The 27,860-nt window shown below is 41.6% G+C and overlaps 1 protein-coding gene across 1 annotated transcript in view; it reads left to right on the forward strand.

Annotated features, from left to right (window-relative positions):
* Positions 1–27,860, forward strand: part of LOC308370003 (sodium/calcium exchanger 2-like) — a gene marked incomplete at both ends in the record, with an annotated part of 70,218 nt that overhangs the window by 35,514 nt on the left and 6,844 nt on the right. The window contains 3 exons of the mRNA XM_080844562.1: positions 16,001–16,104; positions 16,736–16,753; positions 25,680–25,792. Of these exons, the coding sequence (XP_080700688.1) occupies positions 16,001–16,104; positions 16,736–16,753; positions 25,680–25,792 (235 nt within the window). The remainder of the gene's footprint in view (positions 1–16,000; positions 16,105–16,735; positions 16,754–25,679; positions 25,793–27,860) is intronic.

Genomic DNA, 27,860 nt, shown 5'->3' on the forward strand with positions numbered 1-27,860 from the left:
GCCGGTAGTCGATGAAGGGGCAAAGGGTCTTGTCCTTCTTGTCCCAAACCCTGTTACTACTCCTGTGGACCAATTTGTGTGAGGGGGTCTTGAGGTATTGTGTCGTGAGATGAGAGCTGGTCCCCCTTTTTAACTGGCAAGAGGAGCAATATTAGCTACCAGGACATTAGAGGGGACAGGGAGAGGGTCACGCCATGGTTCAGTAAATTGATATAGTATATTTGTTTGACTTTCCTACGGCCCATCTGCCATGACCAGTAATTCACTGGCCCCACTCGTTTTACTATCGCATAAGGCCCTTGCCTCTTGGCTAAAAACCTGCAGTCATTTGTTGGAATTAAAATCATCACTTTGTCTCCCGGTTTTAATTCTCTCACCTGGACTCCCCAGTTGTATACCTGTTCCTGTTGCGCTTGGGCTTGCTGCATGTGCTGCCGAACTAAGGGCCAGACTTGGATCATTCGGTGGTGCATTTGTTCTACATGCTCCACGATGCTGCGCTGGGTGGATGGCTGCTGCTCCCAGGCTTCCTTGGCCACATGCAGCAAGCCCTGGGGTCTCCCTCCTTACCGAAGCTCGAACGGTGAACATCCGGTGGAACCCTGGGGGACTTCACGTATAGAGAACAGAAGATAAGGCAGCAGTTGGTCAACATATATTAATTTGCGCAGCATGGGTTTTAGGGTTTTGTAGAAGAGGTTGTAATGCTAACGCTTAGACCAAAAATCCATTGAAACACATAGTAGCTAGCTAGCCTCGCTGCTAATAAGTATAACGTGAGCATGCATATCTCACAGATATTGACAGCGCATCAATTTTGAAAGGGGAACAGAGAAACGCGATCGAGGCATTTGTCGATCAAAAAGATGTTTTTGCCATCCTTCCTACGGGATCCTAGCCTGGATACCAGACTGAACTTAGCCCCGCCCACCACATTTGTGGTCTGGGAAGCTGGTCTGGCACTGCTCCATTGGGGAGAAATGATCAGTTTTCAGCAAAATGATCTAACCAATGAAATTGTCAGGGTGGGCTTTATACGATGATGGACAGATGATCAACCAACGCTTGAGTTGAATTAACGGTAGATTCCAAATCGTATCAAGATGGCGGCGTCTCGGGAGTTCTTAGTCTTTCTCAGCCGTTTCCCGTTTGAAAGTGAGGCACCCTTTAAAAAGGGCACAGCCACGTTGGCTTAATTGGCTCCAACATTGGAAGCAGGTGAGCCCAGCCACAACCATTATCGGGGTGGATTCCAAAAGACTTAAAGGGCCCCATTCCTTTTTACCACGGTGAGAAGGGGGAGAATTCACCTCCTCACAGATGGGTTGTATTCTCTAGAGGGGCAGGACTAACAAAAAAATATGGCCAGGCTACATATAGCATGAAGACATTCATATGAATGAAAGATGACAAGGCGACCATTAGTGTCAACATCAACACTGATTGAAAAGTTGGGAAAAGTTTGATCCTAGGCAAATAAGGAGCGAATTTTGCCAGCACCGGCCAATCGGATTGTTTGGTGTTTTGCAAAAGTGTTTGGTGAAAATTGCAGGACTATGGCGTTGTTCGATCGTTTAATTTGCTAAAACGAAAAGCTTGGATGGCCTTATAAGGGGTTGATGTTGTTCCTGGTATGTTAGATATTTAATCCTGTGCCTACTTTAACAGAATGACAGCTCTGATATAAAGACAAGTGACTAGATAGCCTACTAGCTAGCTGGATTGCTTGATAACTAGCTCGCTAGTCCAGTTTGTTATGCTATTTCCACACGCCACAACACGCCCACTCAAATCGAAGCCAGCACTTCACTTCACTGGCATGTATCCCTACAGTACGCAGGTTATGTGGTAGGCTAGCTGTTAAGTCTAGCCGACTACATCAATGTAACACATATTGTACAATAGACCAAAGATCATTCAACATTGTAATTTGTCTGATTCATTCAGTGTAAAGGGATTGCTTGACAATAATTAATTTCAATTCAATTTTATTTATATAGTGCCATAACAATGCAATTGTCTCTAGGCACTTTACAGAGCCCAGAGCCTGAACCCCCTTAGTTCAAGCACAATGGCAACAGGGGCAAGAAAAAACTCCCCGTTAGGCAGGAAGAAACCTTAAGCAGAACCACGGCACATAAGGGGGGGCCCATCTGCTTGAGGTCGGCCAGGTGGAGATAGAAAGGGGGGAAGGGGGAGGGTTGTGTGGCAGAAGGGGAAGGGAAACAACATGTGCTGTACACAGCCAGCATTTGGTCGATGTACGTAATATATCACTGCATGAAATCTAAGATTATCGGGCCCGTACACGCTGTGATACAGCCACGAATAATCAGCATACCTGGTCGATCGCGGACATTCACGCCGAAATACCTGTCTGCCGCATATGAACGGAAATTCCCAGGAAGGAACGGGCGAGGGGAGGGGGGACGATGTGTTTAGCATTCTCACCTCCCGCTGACAGAGGTGCGAAAGGCTCTTATTAGCATATTGACTGTCAGCTGTTCCACTCATATTCTGGAGTTTCCACTCTGTAATGTTCTTGAGATTAACTTTTGGCATGTAATTATACAGAGTCAGGATTACTCTGAGACTGGGGTAGTCATTTTGCAACTTGGGACATGTTTGCCACTCGAGTCTAACCTGTGTGTTTCAGGTAGTTTTTGAAATCTTACGAGCTTCGCGAGTTTCGAACCTGTGGTCTTCAGGTTTATGGTGGTGTGCTCTAGCCGCTGAGCCACCGCGCTGGTACAGATATCCGCTCGTTGGAGCGATCAAGTCACTGGTTTATCATATAATTTCTCCTCCTGGGGTATTTCTCTTCTATTACTGGAGCTTCTGATCTATTTATAGTTAGTTTAAGTGGGAATTGTTAAGTGGACTTATGTGAAGTTTTAATTATGTTCACTTAAAGGCGCTCGAGGCAACATTAGAGGCTTGAGACTCGAATAATAAACGTTCAATTTCTAGTCTTTTTTTACATGTAGTAAGTTTCAATAACACCATTCCATTACATATCGACATTCAAGGAGCAAAGATGAGACGTCGTTGTGTGGTAAGACCTGATAGAAAATCGCCTGGCTTCTATTTTCCACGGTAGATCGCAGGTTATGCTAGAAATCCCCCCCAAAAAATGGCTTGGTGGGATGGGGAAAGATAACATCTGTCCATCCAGACGCAAACTTAGCTAATCGGAATCTGTAAGTGGTTTCCAGATATATAGTTGATCTGTCTTATTTGACAAAGCAGTGAGTTAGCGGTCTTTCAATATCTCTTGTCGAATTATCCATTATTTTCCATGGTCGTAAGACTGGTAGAGGATGGAATCTTTCATACACGTTTCAGTGGGTTTTTTGTTGGGACCAACATATAAAGGGCTACGCTCTTGCGGCTAATTTTAGCGCTCTTTTTAACGGCCAAAGTATCAAATGATGATGCAAATGTGCTAATATGGTTAAGTAAATATCAATATCATAAAGATTGTCTTATCCAGCATATTTCCAGTTTTGATGCCCTAATCACTTTATGAAATGTGGGATTTACGACAGTCTTCGACCCTGTGTATTGCCGTAGAAGCCCACATTGGTGTGAAAGTTAGGAACATTACACATAGCACATAGCCCAAGTTAAAACTTTTAAACACATACCACCGTAAACATGTGAGATAATTCGACAAGAGATATTGAAAGACAGCTAACTCACTGCTTCGTCAAATAAGACAGATCAACTATATATCTGGAAACCACTTACAGATTCCGATTAGCTAAACTTCACATAAGTCCACTAAACAATTCCCACTTAAACTTACTATAACTAGATCAGAAGCTCCAGTAACAGAAGAGAAATACCCCAGAGGAGGGGGTAATGATAAACCAGTGAGTTGCTCACACCGACTAGCTGAGATCTGTACCGGCAAGGTGGCTGAGTGGTTAGAGCGCAGCACCAGAAACCTGAAGAGCACAAGTTTGAATCTTGTGTAAGATTTCAAAATCTACCTGAAAAGACACAGGTTAGATACTCACGAGTGGCAAACATGTCCAAAGTTGCGAAATTACTATCTCAATATCAGAGTAAGCCCGACTCTGTGTAATTACATGCCAAAAGTGAAGCTCAAGAACATTACAGAGAGGAAGACTGGAATATGAGTGGAACAGCCTCGAAAGTACATTGCGATCCTCGAACTCTGAAAATGAAAGGCAAATCAAGAATCGTGATAACCCCGGAGCAAAACCCTAAAGACAGAACTCTGAAACTCTGAAAACGGTAGGCAAATCAAGAATTGTGATAACCCCAGAGCAAAACCCTAAAGACAGAATATCAATTAAATTATTATCGAGTACATTTTAATTTCGTTTTTATGGGGCAATAGCTGTAAATGGGAGGGGATACGTTTTGCCAGTTGAAAGCTGACCAATAGACAGAATCTCATTCCGTCTCATCACAAGACGTTTTAAATCAATTCCTTGTCGTTTTCAACCAATGGCTGCAGCAGGGTGTGTGTGACTAGACTGCTGACAGTCAATATGCTAATAAGAGCCTTTCGCACCTCTGTCAGCGGGAGGTGTGAAGTATGCTAAACACATCGCCCCCCCTCCCCTGGCAGGTTCCTTCCCGGGAATTACCGGCAGACGGATATTTCGGGGGAATGTCCGCGATCGACCAGGAATGCTGATCATTCGCAGCTGTATCACAGCGTGTACGGGCCCGATAATCTTAGTTTTCGTGCAGTGAATGTTGCTTTGGGCTCCTTTAAGCTTGAGCTTTGTGCTATGTGTTTAAGGCGAGACACGGCAGGTGAAATATCGATTTTTTTCATGCCCTGGTCAAATTTGAGATTTTGGGCTAGTTTGCCTCTTTAACTTGTTATCTTTCATACTACCATAAAGAAAATGTCAAAATTACACATTTATGTATCTATTTCACTGCATTTAGTTCAGCCGCGGCATCCATTTTCTCCTAAATTAACCAAGAATTCACCCTTGAACCACGTTCAGCGTTTCGTCTTTTTACACGACATCTGTCATGTCTGCTATGATTTTAAAGCTCTGAGCCTCGATAAGAAGGCTGTGTAATCCAAATATGGGCATTTCCTTTCTTTTCAACAACCAATCCTGACTTTCTGAAGGGATTCATTGGCTGACCGCGCTTTCCTGCTAACGTGATTCGCTCAGTGCGTCACGTGTTGTCTTTAAATGTAGAACCTAGGTACACCACACTTCCCAGTTTCACACATAGCATTGTTATGAAGACATCTACAGACGGATTTATTTATAAATTGTTCCTGGCCAGATTTATGGGTCATTTTACCTGGAAATCATCGCGAAAATAGGGTTTTTAAGGCGATGGATAGTATATTTTGATTTCCCAGGTCATAAAAGCAGATATCCTAAAATCCATCTGAGGATTTTTTGTCATTTGATATATAAACAAAATAAAAAAAGAATTTTGGTCCTGGCTTCATCACAGTTTAAGATTCATGTACTGGAAATATATGCAAAAACGTGCATATTAAATGAGATCCAGCCTAATTAGCATAATTAATTATGCAAAATTCAAAAACTTGTAATACATTTTTTTTCTTATAATGATGTATGTAATCAACTGGTAAAGTTTCATGGTGATCCCTTGTATTTAAAATTTTTACCCTATTCACCTGCCATGTCTCGCCTTAAAAGTTTTAACTTAGGCTATATGTAATGTTCCTAACTTATATTATTATTTCACCTCAATGTTCTTGAGATTCGTTTCTGGCATGTAGTTATACAGAGTCATGCTTACTCTGATAACAGTCATTAAGAGTCGTTAACAGTCGTTAAGCAACTTGGGCCATGGTTGCCACTAGTGGGGATCGAACTTGTGACTTTCAGGTAGTATTTGAAATCAGTGAAGCAGTGACGGGGTGCCTCCCCTGGCGGGGGGGGGGGGGGGGTGTTTAGATATGTTTAGTTATGCTGGCATTTAGCATTTTGTCCGGTTTGGTACATAGGGATTTTTTATCGAAGCTTTGTTAGGGTTGCGGGGCAGCAGTGCCCAATTGGCTGGTGACTGTCGCATCACGTTCTGGTGAGTGTACGGGCAGCAGTGTTCTGTATAAGTTGGAGGCTCTTTATTCAGTTGATGCTGCATCTGGACAGGAGAGCATTACAGTAATCGAGTCGGGAAGTAATAAATGCGTGGATTAGTTTTTCTGCATCTTTGAGGGATAGGACCTTTCTAATTTTGGCAATATTGCGTAAATGAAAAAATGATGTCTTTGAGATCTGTTTTATGTGTGAGTCAAGTAGGAGTTCTTGGTTGATAGTTACACCAAGGTTTCAGATGCTACTGTTGGGTGTTAGGAAGCCATCGAGTGTGGGTAGATGGCTAGATAGTGTCATTCTCAATTGATCGGGGCCTACAAGCATAACCTCGGTTTTACCAGAGTTGAGGAGCAGGAAGTTGTTAGCCATCCAAGATTTTACATCTTGCAGGCAAGCTTCTATCTTGGGTAGATGTACAATTTCATCGGGTTTCATGGATAGGTAGAGTTGGGTGTCATCAGCATAGCAGTGGAAGTTAATGCCATGTTTCCTTATGAAAGCACCTAAGGGTAGCATATAAAGGGAAAAGAGCAGTGGCCCAAGGACAGAGCCTTGTGGAACACCATAGCTTACTCTGGTGTGATTTCATGAATTCTCATGGACATGAACAAATTGATGGCGATCAGAGAAGTAAGATCAAAACCAAGATAGGGCACAGCCTTTGATGCCAACGTGATGTTTAAGTCTCTGTAGCAGGATATGATGATCTTAAAGGCACCCAGTGCAACTTTCGAGGCTTAAAAATAAACATTCAATTTCTAGGTTTTTTTTACACGTAGTAAGTTTCAATAACTCCATACCATTACATACCGACATTCAAGCAGCAAAGATGAGACGTCGTTGTGTGGTGAGAACTGATAGAAAATCGATAACAACAACAATCGCCGCCATTTTCTTTATTTTTTTTAACCTGCAATAAATAAAGCAGGCTTCCAGTCAATGGAAAAATGGCTTCTCCCCACCAGCGATTGTTGTTGTTTACGATTTTCTATCAGTTCTCACCACACAACGACGTCTCATCTTTGCTCCTTGAATGTCGATATGTAATGGTATGGCGTTATTGAAACTTACTACGTCTAAAAAATAGTAGAAATTGAATGTTTATTTTTCATTGAATGTTTACATAAAGTTGCACTGGGTGCCTTTAAGTGTTGAAGGCGGCACTAAGGTCTAAGACAACTAGTATTGAGGTGCACCCATGATCAGATGCGATTAGTAGGTCGTTCAGGACTTTGACTAAGGCCGTTTCAGTGCTGTGGTGGGCTCTAAAACCAGATTGGAAGGTTTCTTCGATTTTGTTTTGGTGTAGAAAAGAAGTAAGTTGCTTCGCTACTAGTTTTTCAAGTATTTTTGACAAGAAAAGAGGTTAGATATGGGTCTATAGTTAGCTAGGTTATCAGGATCAAGGTTAGGCTTTTTGATAGATGGTTTGATCATTGCTATTTTGAATGATTGTGGGAAATTAGTGAATTATTCATTACATTGATTAATGTCTCACTTAATAAGGAAAGTGCATGTTTAAGTAGTTTTGTGGGAATAGGGTATAGGAGGCACTTCAATGATTTAGATGAGAGGATCAGGGAGGTTAATTGAGGGAGGTCAGTGGGTGCGAAGGATTCAAGGAGACCACCCAGTTGAATGGGGTTGCCATAGCGCATTTTGGAAGGGGTGTAGGGTCACAGAGGGGGAGGAGACTATGAATTTGTTCTCTTATTTTTAGGATTTAATTATTGAAAAAGGTCATGAAATCATTACCGCTAAAGATTATGGGAACAGAATGTTCGATTGTATTGTAGTTTTTTGTTAGCCTAGAAATAGTGTTAAATAGGAACCTTGGGTTGTTTTTATTATCATCAACCAATGAAGAATAGTAAGCCGAATTCGCCTCAGAGATTACTCGTTTATTGCTTAGAAGACTATCCTTCCATGCCAGGAGGTTTTCTAGTTTTCGTGTGGTTTGTTTAAGTGCAGGAGTGATCAGTGTACCATGGGGCTATTTTTTTCCGTTTTCTTATTCTCTTTTAGTGGCGCAACAGCGTCAAGGGTTGAGTGGAGCGCATGTATGACGCCTTCAGTTAGTAGGTCAATATGATGTGGGGGTGTGTGTACGCCATTTACTTTGCCAGTGGTAGGAGCTGTGGCGAGGGCGACTGGTAGTTTTGAATTCAGCTGAAGTCCTGTCGGATAGACACGGCGGTAGAAGTGGGTTAATTCCAATGTTGGACGGAGTTCTAATTTCATGTTCTAAGCTCTAAATTTCTAATTTCATCTGTAAGGGTAGTATTTTGGGGTAGAACTATAGGGCGGTCAATTTCTAGGCCATGTGTTAATACAAGGTCAATGGTGTGATTATGGTAGTGAGTTGGTGTGTTTACATGTTGTGAGAACCCGATAGAGTCTATGAGTCATTGGAATGCAATTGTAAGGCTATTATTTTCATTATCCATGTGGATATTAAAATCTCCCACTATGAGGATTTTGTCAGAATTTACAACCAGGGCGGATAGGAAATCGGAAAATTCGGATACAAATTCAGTGTAGGGACCTGGTGGTCTATAGTGTCACAAGAGTGACCAGGTGAGTGGATTTGAGTTTGGATGCATACGATGAAGTACGAGGACTTCAAATGATGCAAATTTAAATTTAGGTCTTGGGGAAATACATATGTTAGCGAAATTGTAGCTACTCCACCTCCACGTCCTGTGCTGCGGGGGATGTGGCAGTAAACATGACTAGGAGGGGTAGATTAATTTAAGGCTATGAATTCATCTGGTTTTAGCCAGGTTTCAGTAAGGAAAAGTATTTGAATGTTGTTGTCCGTTATCAGCTCATTTATAAGTGCACCTTTTGATGTTAAGGACCGAATGTTAATAAGGACCAGTTTTAGTACTGTCCAAGTTTCATTGTGTGCTGATAAGGTTTGTATCTTTATTAGGTTTTACTGATTAATACTTCTTCTAGTGTGATTTGGTATGTGGTGGGATCGTCCACCGGAACGTTCTCGCTCAACTGCGTGCCACCACACTATTCGGGCCTTCCTCACCGTTCTACTTTGAATATCGAAATTCTCCTTTGTATTTAGCCTTCTTGTTTAATAAATATCCCCCTAGACACGAGCCCATTCTGTTCTGTGCTTCATTTGTTGCGTATCAGAAGAGCTGGTATGTAACATTTGGGGGCTGATCAGTTCGCCCTAACCCATTGCATGTCCTTCAGGGATAGGCAAGGGGAGTACTCTCAGTCAGTTCGTATCGACAGGGCCCAGACGTCTAGTGACACCAACACAGCTTGCTTCTACTGCAAGAAACCTGGTCACTTGGTGGCAGAGTGTCCAGTGTTGCGAAGGAAGCAAACTAAAGGCTTCGGGCTAATTAAAACGATATCGCATCCGTCTTCGTCTGTAGTGCAGTCTGCTGCGGAATCTAAGGCGGGGTATGAGCCCTTTCTAATCGACGGCTTTGTAGCGCTACCAGGTGATAACCATCTAGCCCCGGTGCGCAATCTGCGCGACACTGGCACTGCACTTTCGTTTCTTTTAGAAGGGATTTTACCGCTGTCTGACGAGTCAAAGACTGGCACAAGTGTGCTCGTTCGGGGCTTTGAGATGGGCTCAACCGTGGTCCCGCTTCACACGATTAACCTAAGCTCCAATGTGGTCACTGGCACTGTCCATGTTGGGGTGTGGAAATCGCTACCGATTCCAGGTGTGACCTTCATTCAAGGGAATGATATCGGATTAGAGAACATCTGGGGTAAGGATGGTGCTGAAGTGCTCCCACAGGTTGAGAAGCCTGATCCGTCAATGGTCCACGAGTGCTAGCAGCGGCACCCTAAAGTTTTTCCTGCCTGCGCCGTCACACGCGCGATGGCGAAAAAGCGCTCCGACTCCTCTGAGGGGGAAGAGCGTTTTCCTCTCTGGAGTATGATTCGTCCGACAATTTTAGTGACTTGTCTGATTCTTGTATGGTTACCCTTGACGATTCAGGGAGAGCGCCTGAGTCCTCTGCCCATAAGAATTTTGCAGGGACAGGTCCCTCGCTAGTTTGTTACAGTCTGCCTTGTCGGATGTCGATCTGGAGAAGGAGCCGCAGTGTTTCTTTTTTCGAGATGGCATCTTGATGAGGAAATGGAGAACCTAGCAATGTTCCAGACCGGTGGACTTCTGTCCATCAAATCGTGGTGCCCTCCGATTATAGAGGCCACATAGTGAGTGTAGCTCATGACGGCTTGGCCGGCCATTTAGGTATCGCGAAAACACTTAGTCGCATTAACCAGCGTTTTTTTGGGCCAGGGGTCAAGCGGGATGTCGTTCGGTTTTGTAAGACCTGCCATGTTTGTCAGCTTGCTGGCAAGCCAAATCAGACCATACCGCCTGCTCCCCTGTACCCAATCCCTGTGATCGGTCAGCCGTTTGATCATGTCATAGCAGATATTGTTGGCCCACTCGTGCGCTCCACGGGTGGTTATCAATATCTGTTGACGATGATGTGTGCTGCTACCGGCTTCCCGGAGGCTATTCCTCTGAGGAAGATCACCACTAGAGTGGTGCTGAAAGAACTACTGAAGTTCTTTTCTTTGTTCGGCTTGCCGAAGATTGTCCAGACTGACCGTGGGTCGAATTGTATGTCTCGTGGGTTTGCCCGCGTCATGAAAGAGTTAGGCATTCAACATAATGTGTCCAGCGCTGAGAGCCAGGGTGCGCTGGAACGTTACCATCAAACGCTGAAAAGCATGTTGCGCGCCTACTGCTTGGAGTCTGGTAGAGACTGGGCTGATGCTGTTCCGTGGTTAGTGTTTGCCTGCAGGGAAGTAACACAGGAATCACTAGGATTCAGCCCTGCCGACCTCGTTTTTGCGCACACTCCACGAGGGCCGTTGGCCGTTTTGAAAGATCAGTTAGTGTGTGACTCACCTGTTTGAGACATTTTTAGTTATGTGTCTTGTTTTCGCTCTCGGATGCAACGAACTGGTGAACTGGCTCGTGAAAGCCTGGAGACAGCTCAAGGCAAAATGAAGCGTTGGTATGACCGTAAGGCTGTAGATCGCCACTTTAAAGTGGGCGACAAAGTTCTCGTGCTGCTGCCCGTCCTTGGGTCCGCTCTGCAGGCTCGCTTTAGTGGACCATATGTGGTAGAGCACAAGGTTTCTGACCGCCATTATGTGATCGCCACCCCCGACCGGCGCCAGCAGAAGCGCCTGTGTCATGTCAACATGCTTAAGGCATATTTTGAGCGCGATTCGACCTCTACTTGCGTAAAATCGCAAGTGTCTGACTCGTCGCTGTCTACAACTGGTGTGGTGCTGATGTCTGCTTTGGTGGAGGGGAGCGATGAAGTTGAGAGTAGCCCGTCTCGTGTTGTGAATGTGGGGCGTCTCAACAACGCGTCAATGCTTTCTGTGTTAGCTGAACATCTCCCACACCTTACAGACTACCAGAGGTCTGACGTCTTGGATTTGATCCATCAGTTTCCCGAACTGTTTGGTGATGCGCCAAAACAAACGCATGTCATCGAGCACAACATAGCCGTCGGGTCTGCTATCCCAATTAAACAGCACCCTTATCGTGTCAACCCGATGAAGCGTGCAGTAATGAGAAAAGAGGTTGAATACATGCTACGGAATGACCCTGCTGAGCCTAGCATGAGTGCGTGGAGCTCCCCATGCCTTTTAGTTGAGAAATCAGACCGAACTTTTCGTTTTTATACTGATTACCGGTGCGTCAATGCAGTGACTACGCCGGATTGCTATCCTCTGCCGAGGATGGATGACTGCATTGACCGTGTGGGTTCTGCAGTGTATGTGAGTAAGTTTGATCTGCTAAAAGGCTACTGGCAGATACCACTTACCAGTAGGGCTAGGGAAATATCTGCATTCGTTACGCCTGATGACTTTCTGTCCTATTGCGTTATGGCATTTGGAATGCGAAACGCTCCCGCTAGTTTCCAGCGGCTTATGAATACGGTACTGTACGGTTTGTCAGGCTGTGATGCATAGTTGGACGATGTAGTCCTTCATAGTGCAACATGGCCTGCTCATTGTGACCAAATTCGGGAACTTTTCCAACTTCTTTCCTCCGCCAGACTTACCATCAAGCTGTTGATTTCTGCTCCGGTGTTGGCTGCACCCGATTTTTCAACACCGTTCTTTCTGGCTGTTGACGCCAGTGACCAAGGTGCTGGCGCTGTCCTTCTGCAGAATGGTGCTGAAAACGTTGATCACCCCGTTTGCTACTTCTCAAAGAAGTTTAATCACCAGCAACGGCGGTATTCGACCATCGAGAAGGAAACGCTGGCCCATGTTCTAACGGTCCAGCACTTTGAGGTGTATTTAGGAGCATCTGAACGAGTTGTCGTGTTCAGCGATCACGACCCCCTGAAGTTCCTCCACCGTATGAGAAACTCTGACCAGCGTCTAATGCGGTGGAGCTTGATCTTGCAGCCTTTCAACATCCTGATCAAGCATATTCGCGGCACCGATAATGTCATCGCTGATGCCTTATCAAGGGTGCCTTAGTCCTAATTTACCTGCCTACGGTTAGAAATAATCGTATGTCACGGTTCTCTGTTTGTTTTCGTCATGGATGTGTCTGTGTACGCCTGGGAGTGTTTGACTGTTTTGTTGCCGATTTTTTGTGAGCCTGTGTGCATGCTTTCGTTATGAGTGGTGAGTATGAAAGTTGTACTTTTTGTGTTTTATGTTACCATTGTTACAGCATGGCTGTATAGCCTTTGTTTATTGTAATAGTGCTGCTGCACGCATCCCTGCCAGTGGGTGTGGTGCATAGCAAACCCTTTGTACATAGTTTAATTATGGAGACTGTAGTCACCATCTTGTTGGGGAGGTGTTACGTCCTCCTTCCTTAGGGGTCACTGTTTTCCCTTATTTTCGTTTGCTATTACTTCTGTCTATTGCTTTAATTGTGTGCAGGTGTTGCCTGTCAGCCGTGGGCGGAGCCCGTTATGTTTTAAGGCCGGGATCGTCCACCGGAACGTTCTCTCTCAACTGCGAGCCACCACGCTATTCGGGCCTTCCTCGCCGTTCTACTTTGAATATCGAAATTCTCCTTTGTATTTAGCCTTCTTGTTTAATAAATATCCCCCTAGACACGAGCCCATTCTGTTCTGTGCTTCATTTGTTGCGTATCAGAAGAGCTGGTATGTTACACTGTGTGAATAATAATTTTAGAGAATCTCCGGTCAGAATCTATTGGTCAGCTTCAACTAAACCTTTGTCCTGGCTTGCGTGCTTAATGTTAAGCCCCCTGGTGGCTCGGAGTAGGACGTAACACAAGTGTGTGCTGTTTTGTGCAACAATGTTTTCAACGTCAAAACAGAGCCGTAAGATTCCTGTAATAATTAAGGTATCCTAATGCAGTGTAAACAAATCAAAACACCACACAGAATGCATTAATATTATGAGCTACTACACAGTTATGATCTGTGACAAGAATAATTGATTAGAAATGTCAGGTCAATGGCCCTCATTCTCGACAGCAGTTGGGAAGACTTTCAGAAGGACTTCAGAAGGAACTCCACTTCGGTGGATTTAGGAAAACATTTGCCATTCTCCATAGTTTTCTCACCTGCGATTTCTTCTGAACTTCAGAAGACTTTCAGAACGCGAAATAGCAGTTGTAACTGTTCCGGAATCTTCTCAAATGCGATTCCACGGGGCCCTCTTGTGGTTATTTGAGGAAGTGCGTTGAGGAATGATATTTGAAAAAACTCTGTGTTAAAAGGGTTAGGCTAACGGTTGAATTTGTGAGAACCCATTGGCGATTGCGTTCACGTCAACTCTACAGACATCCTCGGATTAAAATAATTATAATAATAATAAATACGAGAATATTTGTATCATTAACAATTACGTTTCACATTTATAGTCATGATTCTACGAGGTAGTATTTATTGTTACACTAGGTCTCTATTGCTCGTAGCTTGACTGTTCTCTCCCTTGTACGTCACTTTGGACAAAGGCGTCTGCTAATTGACTGAATGTGAATGTAAATGTACACGAACACTGCAAATGTAAGTGAATAAGTAAATAAACACTAAACCCAATTTCTAAGAAGTATACTCACATTGGAGTATTTTCGCGTTTGTCAAAAATCACATTTACCAGGGAAGGCATGGCGTCTCTGATGTCGTTTAATAATAATCAAGAATAATCAGGTAGTCAAATCTCTAAGAACTGTGACATGCACTTATTGCAATTTATACGCCTACTCGTGACCAGTCTTCACACTTATGGTGGCTATTTTGGCTGACAGCACTGACTGCATTTTATACTCCTACTCGTGAACTGTCTTCACACTTATGGTAGCCATTTTTCGATTTTTTTTTTTTTTTTTTTTTAAGTGACTTCTTAAATGTGTTTTACGGACTTCGGAAGTTCAACGTAAGAAAATATCTCCACCTTATTAATGAACACCTGTTACGAGTTGCTTTCGTGTGGATTTGGGAAATTCTGACAGCACACTTGGCTATGCTGCCCTACAAAGGCAAAGAGCAGTATGTGCATTTTTTCCAAAAAATTTTTTTTGCAGAAATTGAAAGTGCAGGGTCAGCTCTTCAATCTGTGAAAATTTTATGTTGATCAATAAACTGTTTCATGTAAATATTTGCAATTTAAATTTGCAGTGTGTATAGAAAAGTAGAAGTAGAGTAAAACCAAGCCAATTGCAGTATATGTCTTTACTGCAGTTTGCCCTGCTTCTACATGCAATACCTTAATGTATGCGTGTGTAATTTTAAGCAGTAATACAAAGGCAAAACGCAGTATAGCCTATAAAATTACCAGATTTTGCAAAAATGTAAAAAAAAACTTAAAGGGTGGTGTTCACCTCACTTTAATCTATCTAATTATACATTTTGTTGTTAAATATAATTTAAAACTTTTACTTGGTGTAAAAAAAATCACAAAAAGCTGTTTTTCTCAGTTTGGGGTTTTTGCACTTACTGCTCTTTGGCTTTGTAGGGCAGTATGGCTGCGTGCCCTAATAAGGAGCTGGCGGGGCGTGTATGTATGCAAATCCACTTTCACGAGAACGCGCATCAATTTAAGAAACTAATCCGAGGGAACACAGCTGAGAAAACTTCGGCTGCTTATGAACGCATTTTCAAGCGTGCAGGAATGCAGCGGAAGCGTTTCCCTTACGTTGTTTTTAAGAAGTCACGTAAGAAACATTTCTGAAGAATTACAGAAAAAGATCGAAAATGAGGGCCAATGTCATTATGCATTGAACCTTCACGTTCAATCAAGAAAGTTTTATATAAATTGTACGTATCAATTATACACTGCAGTTATTCCAAAATATAAGTATGCTACATCATTTTAATCTTGTAATGAAATATCAATTACCACCACCATTTTCAAGGGGTGTCCATTTGAAATGTCTTGAATAGTCAACTACTAATCATTCTCAAAACCTTTCCACTCTGTTGTAAAGGTTCTTGCAGAATTTCATATAATTAAAATGCTTTTGGAATAGTACCTCTTTGATATATGTTTTAAAGATGACCTACCTTGCAAGTTGGAGGGCATTATGATTACAATTGCCACCATCCACCCCATGACCAGGGCAAAAAAAGTGTATATCTGCAGAGTTATGACACTGGAATATAACACCACAGAAAGGTTTAGATTGTCATTATTATCTAAAGTAAGAGTTTCTTATTCTCAGATGACTGTATATGGAATGATGAACTTCAAGCAGGTCTCATTAGAAAGAAGACAGAACAAATCCTGTCATTTATGTTGCTTTTTGACATATTCAGATATTGATCAAGTAGTAAATAATTGCCAGGCTGAAAGTTCTATTGAGTCAAATGCACAGTCCCTATTGAAAGCATTTTCACTGTTGTGGTGGTACGGTGTGTGTGTTCATTTCACACCTCTAACCCTAGCTCCTCTCTCCCCAGTGCAATACTTAAGGTACGCATTATTAATATTGAGGAGCATGACAAAAGAGAGAATTTCTACATCATCCTCCAAGAGCCAAAATGGCTGAAAAGAGGAATTTCAGGTCAGTTTTGATGTGTGATGTGTGTGTGCGTGTGTATGCACATGTGTGTGTGTGCACATGTGTGCGTGTGTGTGTGTGTGTGCATGCACATGTGTGTGTGTGTGTATGCACATGTGTGTGTGTGCGTGTGCATGCAAATGTGTGTGTGTGCGTGTGTATGCACATGTGTGTGTTTGTGTGTGTATGCACATATGTGTGTGTGCGTGTGTATGCACATGTGTGTGTGTGCGTTTGTATGCACATGTGTGTGTGTGTGGGTGTGTGTGTGTGGGCATGCGTATGTGTGTCTGAGAGAGGGAATGTGAATTTATATAATACAAGAATTACGTGTCATGTTGATTCTTATGATTCAATCTCCCTCAACATGTCAAAAATCATGTAACTGATACATTAAAGACTGTCAAACTGTTTTTATGATCCAGTTTGAACGATGGTCTACAATCATTGAATAAACCAGGGTCAGTCTTTAATTTAAATACAGACAATTTTGATCATCTTGACCATCCTAAAGAATGAAAAGATTTCTCTCTCCCAATAATTGTCAATAACGTGTTCTTTGAATCACTACACTCCTATAAATGTCACACTGTCAAATCACGTCTGATTTTTACAAATCTACATTTGTCTACAGATCTACTGCTTAATCAGGGTAAGAATTGTGGCACTGATTTGTATCTTCTCGTCTTCTCATAATACCTATCCTTGTGGTCTGCCTACTTTAGTGTCATCTCCTGCAACCTTTTAGTGTGGTTCTATGTTTCACCTTGTAAGGAATACATAACATAATTATGAAACAATGTTATGTCCTGCAGACTGACTTCTTTATTTGTCATTTTGCTGTGACATCACAGATCTGGGCCCATATTCACAAAGCATCTTAAGGTTACTGTCACATCCCTAACATCCCAGCTCAAAGACTGTGACAAAAATGCTAGTGGTCTAAAAATCAGTATAATCCCCAGGGTTGCCACAGCTGTCAAAGAGGAAATCTCCCCCAGAGAGAAGCTGAGAAGAATATTCCCCAGCGCTAAAAGTAGCACGCAAGTCTGGGAGAACTAAGACGTAGTTGAGAGGATTCCAAACTCACTAAAGACTACTCCCAAACAAACAGAAAAGGACAGTTTCTGTCATTCCACGTTACAATGTTTTTCAATGCAAGTGCAGAATCACTGAAAACATACGATCTTAATCACTGAAGAATTATAGAGCTTGATAGGGATGCAGTATGTCATCGGCCAACCAAAATATCCCACTCGGTGTCAAAATGAAACTCAATGTACAAATAAACACTACAAATGTATCATGATACAGATGCATTTTTAAAACTGCGGAGATACTCTGTGTGAAGGCAGCCTTTTCCATTATTATTTAATTTATAACCAATGTAAAAAATGTTGTTTTTTATTTACTGTGCTGTGTGGTAGGCTATGAAGCACATTTGTACTCACTGGCACAAATCTGACACTCATCAACCAATCACAAATGTCATTGCAAGCAAGCTGGCGCATGAGACTTGACATCAGACATAAAGTTTTACTTTAATATTGAGTACAGTACTTCTCCATAGCATGAGAGTCTTTCTCTTAGCTTAGAAGGTCTCACTTCTCCATAGCTTTGGAGTCTTTCTCTTAGCTTAGAAGGTCTCACTTCTCCATAGCTTTAGAGTCTTTCTCTTAGCTTAGAAGGTCTCACTTCTCCATAGCTTTATAGTCTTACTCTTAGCTTAGAAGGTCTAACTTCTCCATAGCATTAGAGTCTTCGTCTCAGCTTAGGAGGTCTCACTTCTCCATAGCTTTAGAGTCTTTGTCTAAGCTTAGAAGGTCTCACTTCTCCATAGCAACAACGTCTTAGTCTTACCCTAGGTGTTCTCGCTTTTCCTGAGTAAAACCTGGTCTTTGTGAACAGGATTTAAGAGAAAAGTTTTAGTTAGCAACTTTTAGTGCAAAGTAGGAGCACTCTTAGTGGTGATTATAAAATGCTTTGTGAATGTGAGCCCTGGTGTTTAACACTTGTTTTAACATCAAGAATTTGTACCACGGAAGACAAATGGTCACCTGACTGCTTGGTTTTTTATTCATACCAGCTGTGACTACCACAGAGGTGTTGAATAACAAAATCCAACACAAATTTGTAGTATTAAAATTGTTCTTTGTATGCATGTGGCCTTTGCAGCACTGTTATACGGGCCATTCTACCGAATTCGTGTAATATGCAGTCCCTCAACAATAAAAACTATTTACAAAACAATTAGGTATTTAGGCATAGATATTTAATTAGAAAATGTTATGGTCTATATAAACCCAATGCATTACATGAGATAGTGATAAGCTAAATATATACAAAATCATCATTTATAGCAGTGGTCCCCAACCACCGGGCCGCGGCCCGGTACCGGTCCGTGAGGTATTTGTTACCGGGCCGCACAGAAAGAATAAATAATTTATATAATTTCCGCTGTATTAATTATTGGAGTCTGAAAGGTGTTTTATTTTGAAAAACTACCGGATTTTCCCGGACGTAACATTCGCCTGTGCCTCTTGTCACGTCAAGACGCTTGTCTCGTTCACGTGATATGTCACTCAAAAAAAAAAGCCCGCATACTAGCGAAAATTAGTAATAAAACAAACATCTTTGGAGAGCTTCTTTGCTAAGGTGAAACGGTCAATTAAGGAGCCAGAAGAGTAGCCTAGAACCTCAAAAAAAGAAAGCTTCTTTTAAAAGACAATACCAGGAGTCATAGGCTACTTTAAAATACGGGTTTATTGCAACAGGTGATTCTCAAGCACCAAGTCCACTCTGTTTAATATGTGGCGACAAGCTAACAAACGAGCCAATGAAGCCTTCAAAACTGCTTCGGCACATGGAGACCAAGCACTGATTCAGAGTTATGGTGAGTTGTATTTTTCATGCACTTAACGTTCGTAATACCTAACGTTAATGTTAGCTGTTGTGTAGCCTATATGAGCAGACCGGGCTTCATTGTATCAAACTCGCGCTTGCCTCACATCAATATGAATGGGTGACGTGACTAATAAGTGGTGTAAAATGACACCTTGAAGCCGGTCCGTGAAAAAATTCCCTACATTAAACCGGTCCGTGGTGCAAAAAAGGTTGGGGACCCCTGATTTATAGGGTACTTTCTATTGGGAAGTAGCTGTCCCCAACCCTGACATCTAAATTTCAATGCCTTTAAATAACACTTTTCAATTTTTATAGATTTTTTTCAATGATTTAATTTCAAAGATCTTTATGATTGGGTTGAAACAGAACTTGGAATATTTAGATTTATTGTGGATTTAATTTTAAAATCAATTTACTATACTCAAAAAATCAAGTCCCTAGTTTTCATGTCACTACCGAAACACAAGAGTTTTAGTCCATTGGCTGAGCCTGTGTTTTAGCCACGACTCTGCATTTTTGACCATGCAGTGACACTGCATCTTTGTCCCTCATGGTTGAATGGTAAGTGGCTAAATCCCATAGTTTTTATATAAATGTGTTCCAAAGTCTGAAAATCGACGTGTCGACTTAAGAATTGTCACTACCGAAACGCAGGTTTTCTTCAATTAAGTAAACCTTTTGGGGTTTCATGGAAAATCGTATGTTTGTATGTGTGTTCACCTCTTCAAAGATGTGTTTGCAAGCCGTGTGCTTGCTAGAATTCTTTATTTATGCTTAAAGTTAGCTAGAATTGTCACTACCGAAACAGTCACTACCGAAACATATGGTAGTGACCAGATGATTTTGGTAGTGACAAAATGAAATGGTAAGTAGCTCAATCCCATAATTTTTAAATAAATGTGTTGTGTGGACTAAAGGGCGGCCCAAAGCACCTTTTGGATTATTTTGGGAGAGAAATGAACATCCATCCAACAGTGCGGTCACTACCGAAACAGTGCAGTCACTACCGAAACAGATAAATTGAACTTGAAAATTTGGAAAAAAATTCATTTCTATGGATTTCATTGTGAAAACCTTCAAGAAATATTTGTAAAAATACTCTTCAGAGAAGGGAAGGAAACACAATCTGAACAGGTCAATAATAACACTTTTTTACTATAGTAAATGTGATGTTTCGGTAGTGACAATTTTTGGAAGAGGAAAAACATTCCAACACATTCTGAAAAAACAATATAAAACTTGACTGTTCTTTTACTAGATATGTGTACTTTAGATATGGTACAATATACATACGGACAAAGTTTTGGGAATAAACCATAAAAAAATTCAAAATATATCCGACATGACTTTGCATCAATTCGGTAGAATGGCCCATACACGGTATACAATTGCATGTTTTGTAACATAAAATAATGGTTTTGATTTTGTTGTGGTTATAGTCTTTTGTTTTCACAAAGAAAAATGTCTCAGTATTTTTTGTAAATGCACATGCCATATCCAGAAATATTCAACATTTTACAAATTTGGTCTACCATCCACAAGCCCAAAACAGCTTACTTGTGACTTGTAAGTTCTCATTTCGATAAATGTACTATGCTTTTTACAAATGAATGTCTATTTGGGAATATATGGTTATAGTTATGGTTATGGTATTTAGCGGACACTTTTGTCTAAAGCGATTAACAAAACTCAAAAACAATCAAATAGTTATCACAAATACCCAAACTATGTCATACTGTATATATTTATATAAGTATGCCTCAAACATAATAAATAATGAGACAGATCATTAAAAAAATAAACACTGTTAAAATGGACCCAGGCTCTCACTGGAACAGACAGGGACATCATGTGCATACACATAGCCCTAGGTAGGTCATTCCACCACTGAGGTACCACCAATGAAAAGAGTCTTGACTGTGATGACTAGCTGCTCAGTGAGGGCAAAGACAACAGACACTCAGAGAGGGAAAAGACAACAGACGCTCAGAGGAGCAAAGACAACAGATGCTCAGAGGAGCAAAGACAACAGACACTCAGAGAGGGCAAAGACAACAGACACACTTACCTGCGTTTTCCTGCCACAATGGATGATGTTAAAATTAGAATTTGAGCTTTTGGTTGATAAGGTTACAACAAACTAACCCGTGTAAATATAGAATCTCATAACTGTTTCTCCTTTAAGCCCCTCCGTCCCCACGTAAAGTTGTGATCACTTTGAATTGAAGACTGTCTTATATTGATGAGCTGATTTTGGGAAATTAAACTTTTCAGCTAACATTGAGTTTCTGGGTTTCTATGGTTACCCCTCAGGGTGCCTGTGCAGCTTCATATTAACGAATTTATGTTAACAAGTTCATATTCACACATGAGTTAATCACACACAGGCAACTGCAAAACTGTTAAAATGGTTTCCTAAGATAGAGATAGCTAGGATAGTTAATTATAGGGTGACCAGAAGTCCTCTTTTACCCGACCATGTCCTCTTTTCGAGACCTACAAAATGCGTCTGGCAGGGATTCCAAAATCGTCCGGGATTTTGCCTCGTCAGATATTTGTGTTTCTCTGCGTCTTTCACAAACTAGTTATGACGTCCTAACATGTTTTGGAAAGGGTATCTCCCTTACGTTCCACCTTCTTGCGCAAGCTCAGAGGTCGGCTGCCTTCCCAGTGTTGCCAGAAAGGATAATTATCCTCCAAATACGATAATTTTGAGCCTGTGATACGATACGCCATTTCCAATCTGGCAACATTGATCACCTTGCAGCCTCCACTAGATGCATCGTTTACAATAGTACACGACACCCAGGGCTGTAGTGGAGAGTAAACGCACATAAACGCCGTTGACCCACCTGGACCGCAAAAGGCTTCAAGTACAAAGTAAGACTGAAGAAGATCAATTCACGTTTTTAAACGTTGTTTTGGTACGGACAGCATCGCATTAAGACAGGGACAAACTCTATTAATAACGTGCTTCCAAATACGATAATGCAGGTAACAAGCCAGTCTTCCCGGACCCATCTAAATAGGCCTAATAAAACGTAAATTATTTCAGCAATTGAAGATGCATGAGTGATTATTCTCACGCACATCGCTGTAGATTAGGCTAATTCATTGAAAATAATAGACAGATTCTTTGCAAGCCAGTTGGACATAGTTAAGTGAAATGTTTAAGCTTAGATATAGAATCTTAAATTTTCGCGGTTAAGGTCAAATATAAGTGTAGAAGAAAAGCAACAGCAGAACAGCATAAACTCGAACGGTGAGGCAAAGGTATTTGTGAGGGATTGCACAATCTGAGATGAGGTACAGCTCATCGCTGCCTCACCGCCTCACTGTCTCCTGTCAGTTTGAACAGGACATGCGCAAATTTAGCGATTTTGATTATTGCAATGCTGCCAATGATTGGAATCATGCAGAAAATAGCTTTATAGCCCAGATCAGGTCCTAGAGGTCCTTTCTTTTGTCTCCCCCTCTAGCCCCTTTAGCCCCTTCATTGTTGTGAGGCCTACACATACTTTTCTTTACTGTTTTCTTGAAATGTAATAAACTACAAAGACATGTATTCACTGTCATTGATTAAACATGATGTTAACTTACAGAGTCGCAACGCTTTGTGTTGCGTTGCTTCGTGTCAAGGTCTGTCAGATCAGAAAATTCATAGTTTATCCACCTATAATTTTACCACTACAGCCTGATGACATCTGTATGTAAAACAGATGTCAAAACGTCATCGCGGGGGAGGAGGCGGGGTCATCTGCATGTGAAAAAGATGTCCAAAAACCCTGTCGCGGGGGAGGGGGGCGCGACGAAGTGTCCTCTTTAACACAAACTCAAATCTGGTCACCCTAGTTAATAGCCAGGTTAAATGCTCCATAGCATCAGGTTAAACAGTCTGGTAGGAATACACAACACCCCTTACTTTAAAACGGCGTATGCCAACACTGAAAACCATGCTTTTCAAAAACGCTGCCCTAGGCGGATACATTTGAAAAATGGACTTGTAGTGTGGAAAGGGGAAACTGAAGTTTAGACGTGCGGTTGCCATGGCACTTATTTAGGTTATAACGTAAAAATAAATTATGGGTAAGACGTGGCCCAACAGCTAGCTGGTGGGACACTTTTGTATATGTCTATATTCACTGGCGGATCTTCCATTAGGCAAACCTAGGCAGGTGCCTAGGGCCCCAACCAAATCTGTCTTTATTAGGGGCCCCCAAATCTGACCCCCCCAGCCATTACTTAAGTAAAGTAAAAAAAAAAAAAACACACATTGCTAGTAGAAAAAAATAACAAAAATATCAACATAACGCCGAACTAATGCCTAAATAATAATTTTCCAGCACACATGCCCTCCTCTGTGCATTGGACTAGTCCAGAATATGATGACGTAGTAACGCGCGCAGCGCGAAATAACGTTACTTCAAACCAAAGCAGAGGGATCTGTATGCGACTCGGTGAAAATGACCCTGCACATTGGCCAGAAAAGTTTACAGACTTCGAGCGTTGTTCAATTGTACAGAAAGGACCAGTGCAATTACGAGGAGATTTTCCCCAGAACAAACAGGGCAGACGCTTTACAAGCACGCACTACTATTTGAACATGAAAAAATGCGAAAAAATCCAGAGGTCCTGGCTTGTGTACAGTAACACGAAAGACCGCGCTGTTTGTTTCTGTTGTCGGCTGTTTGGCGATTGCAATAAGCAGCGGTTCTGCACTGACGGCACGAACGACTGGAAAAATGTATCAGCCTTCCTAAAAGAACACGGCAGAGAATGGAAATTCTAATCTCTCTCTCTCTCTCTCGTTTGATCTGAGTAATAAACATGTAATTTTGGCAAAGGCTGGAGAAATCTGAAACTGATTTTACTGTGGAGAGTTGAGTGGCAGTGCACTATGGGTTTATTGCGATTCTAAGAGTATTGGGATGGTTATTTGTTTTGTGTACGTGTTTCAAAAATGAGGGCCCCATGTCTATATTTTGCCTAGGGCCCCAAAATGGCTAGATCCGCCCCTGTCTATATTAAATGATGTATCAAATATAAACATTAAAAAAAATAACATTTCTGATGTTCCTGTTTTTCAAATGTCTCGCACACACAAGTAGCTGATATGTCATGCTTAAACACCTCTTGGTTCATTACTCATACATAATGAGGCGCACTTTATGCATCTCCTCCCATCTCATTGCAATGAACACCCACTTTACCTTTGTACACTTCCAGCAGCGGTAATCTAAAGTGCGCCACCTTTGTAAATACGGTTTTGTGTTTTTACCCGCTATTTTACGCCTGAAATTGGCGCAATCCTGTTAGTTAATGAGGCCCTGAGAGAGGGCAAACACAACAGGCACTCAGAGGAGCGATGTGGTTGAGGGTGAATAGCGCTGAATCTTTGCATTTAAATACGCTGATGCTGATCTGGTGGCTGTCCTATAAGCGTGCGTGAGGGATTTAAATCCATATAAATATACACTTTATAATTTGTAAATATACTTCATGTTTTGTATGTTCTTTTGCCTTTGGAATTCTGTGTATGGTGTTGAATTAACATTTGTGGATCAACCACCAGACGCAATCATTCCAGCTTCCACTGATTTTATTGATGAGACATTATTCTTGCATTTGATCTACACACAAATGTGCACCCCCCCTCCTCCCCCCTCCCCAAAAAAAGGCAATGCAGCGACCTCTAGTAAGACATCAGTGAACTTACTTAGATGCTTCTAGATTGGATCCTGACAGAAGTAATAAAACAAATCTGGATGTTTATCTGAGGTTTATAAGGCTATGCAAATAGTATTGCTACTGCACTTATTTAGCTCGCAAAAGCTGTCTGAAAGTGTACTGTCACTGAACACTTGCTAACTACACAAGGCTCTGATTGTATTTAAGGACATTCACATAACCTTTGTAGGAATTATTAAAATGATGCTTATATAATGTTAGTGGACCACCTTGTTTCCATTGGCAATAACATTGTAAATCAAACTTTCAATGAAAGTACAAATCATTCTCAAAGAATTGGGGGAATGGCATTCCCCTGTGTCCAATGCCTACTACATCCCTGGCTGCAGCACGCATGTCTGTGGTAAACAAAGAACTGGCTAATGTGAGTTACCAGAGCTCTGTAGGTTATGTTTCAATAGTGTAGTGTAGTGTGGTAAAGTGTACAATATTCTTAAATGCTTTACATTCATGCCTACCAGAAACTCAGGTAGCAATGTCCATTTCAGTTCCCACTATACTGCATCTTAGCTGTTAGTCAGATATTTGTGTTAGACAGTGAAGTAAGTGCAGCAGTATTATTTGCATAGCTTTACAAATATTAGATGAACCCCCAGGTTGTTGAATCAGCTGCATCTTTGGAAGTTTGTTTGCTTGCTGTGTCATTGCTTTCCTGAATGCACTTGTAGCTCCGGCTGCTACATACGTACACCACTGCCTGAATAAAACATGCCTTTGTTTCCATTCCAAGTACATATTTACAAATAGACATTAACTTGTACAAATCCTAGTGCATTTATTTAAACGAGAAACATTTAAATGAGAAGTCACAAGTAAGGAATATTGTTTTTGTGGATAGCAAAACACAATTGTAAATCATTGAAAATTTGTTGATAATAGCACGTGCATTAACAAAAAATATTGAGACATTTTTTCTCTCTTTCCAGATGCACCTAGCCCAGAGGAGGAGGAAGCAAGGCGGATAGCTGAGATGGGGAAGCCTGTTCTGGGAGAACACAGCCGTCTTAAGGTCATCATCGAAGAATCCACTGAGTTGAAGGTTGGTGTATGATCACTTATGTGGTTTGAAACTCTGGCCCGCCTAAAAGAAATATTCATATGAAGAATCATTTTCAAACGCGTGTGTGGTTAGAGAAAAAAATGGTACATGATGAAGTGCATTTTTGTGTTATCAATCACTGGAGGCTAGTGTCCAAAATCTTTGGTGAAGTAGCCTCAACACCTGAAGCTGGCCTCAGTGTGATGGGCACACAAGGGTTGGCATCAGTGTGTAGGGCACACAAGGGTTGGGCGCCAGTTTGCACATGGGCGTGTCTATGAAGGGTAGGGCAATGTGGCGGAGTGCTATCACTACTGAATATGAGCTCTGTCTCCCATAGCAACAAGCCTGGCTCTTTAAGGGTTATTGGCTGAGATGCTATCACTACTGAATATGAGCTCTGTCTGCCATAGCAACAAGCCTGGCTCTTTAAGGGTTATTGGCTGAGATGCTATCACTACTGAATATGAGCTCTGTCTGCCATAGCAACAAGCCTGGCTCTTTAAGGGTTATTGGCTGAGATGCTATCACTACTGAATATGAGCTCTGTCTGCCATAGCAACAAGCCTGGCTCTTTAAGGGTTATTGGCTGAGACTCAGTTTTGAAACTGTTCTCTCACTTCACTGATCATATTGTTAAGAAGTCGTTTTTTAACCCATTCTGGAAAATGTGGGGGGAAAAAAACATTTACATAGGGACAAAGTTGGGGTCACTTCAGGTGATTCAGTCAGGTTTTAGTCTTCTGAAAACACTAAGGGTGACAGCCAGTCCATTTATATAGCTAGTAAAATGGCCATCTAACATTTATGTACTTTAATATTATTGTGTCAATGGTACCAGTGGGTTGTGATTGCCTTTCTACAGCCTTTCTTGAAGTCTTTGTTCTAGCCCTACCTCCTCATCCTAAAACAAAGCCATTTCACAACAGAATGTCTGAGTAGGCTACAGATGTTTTTGTATCCAAACCATCTTGCCACTTTTCAAAAGCAAGTGTGGCCGGCAGAGCTGCCAAACGCCTCAGTCCAAGAGTCCAGACAGTTATTCCTTGCTTAATATACAGTGGGGAAAATAAGTATTTGAACCCCTGGCGATTTCACAAGTTTGGCCACTTGCAAAGAAATGTGTGATCTATAATTGTAATGGTAGGTGTATATTAACAGTGAGAAACAGAATATCAACACAAAAATCCAGAAAAATGCATGAAAAACATTTATGACTTTATTTGCATTTGATGCAAAAAATAAGTATCAGGCGATTTTTGAAAAGACCATCAAGTGCTCCCACTCCCACAGATGCCCGCAAAAAGTTCAAAGTAAGTCTGAAGAAGATTAATTCACGTTTTTAAACGTTGTTTTGGTTCGCACAACATCGCATTAAGACAGGGACAAACGCTATTAATAACGTGCTTTCAAATACAATGATGCAGGTAACAAGCCAGCCTTCCCGGTTCCATCTAAATAGGCCTAATAAAACGTAAATTCTTTCAGCAATTGGACATGCTGGAGTAATTATCCTCACGCATATCGCTGCAGATAAGGCTAATTCATTGAGAAATTGTAGACAGATTATGTGCAAGCCAGTTAAACTAGCTAAGTGAAATGTTTTAGCTCAGCTATAGAATCTTCCATTTTCGTGGTCAAGGTCAAATATATTTGTTTTTTACTTTCATGATGACACGTCCGTGCTCTCGCATAGAAACGTGAGGAGGGAGCAAAGCTGTTGATTCACTGAATAGGCTGAAAAACATGCTGTAAAGGCTATTTATGAAGACATAGGCAGTACATGAGTATTCCTTTAACGTATGTTGTCAGTGTTATTGACAGGCTCCTTAACTGGGGTTCACAGCCCCACAACTCTTAAATTAAACATATTCTTTCAGGCAATGATGCAGAGAGCACAGGGAGAGGAGAAACACCAGGAGGTCAAATAGAGAGAGGAGAAAGAGTGAGAGGGCTGGTGAGAGAACAAAATCATGACAGTGGAGAACCAAAGAGTGGAGAATAGGAAAGGGGAGGAAATGAAAGAAGACCAACAGAGAAGGAAGAAACAGAGAAAGGGGAGACTGAA

This window comes from Sprattus sprattus (assembly GCF_963457725.1).
Source record: "Sprattus sprattus genome assembly, chromosome: 1".
Taxonomy (NCBI): Eukaryota; Metazoa; Chordata; class Actinopteri; order Clupeiformes; family Clupeidae; genus Sprattus; species Sprattus sprattus.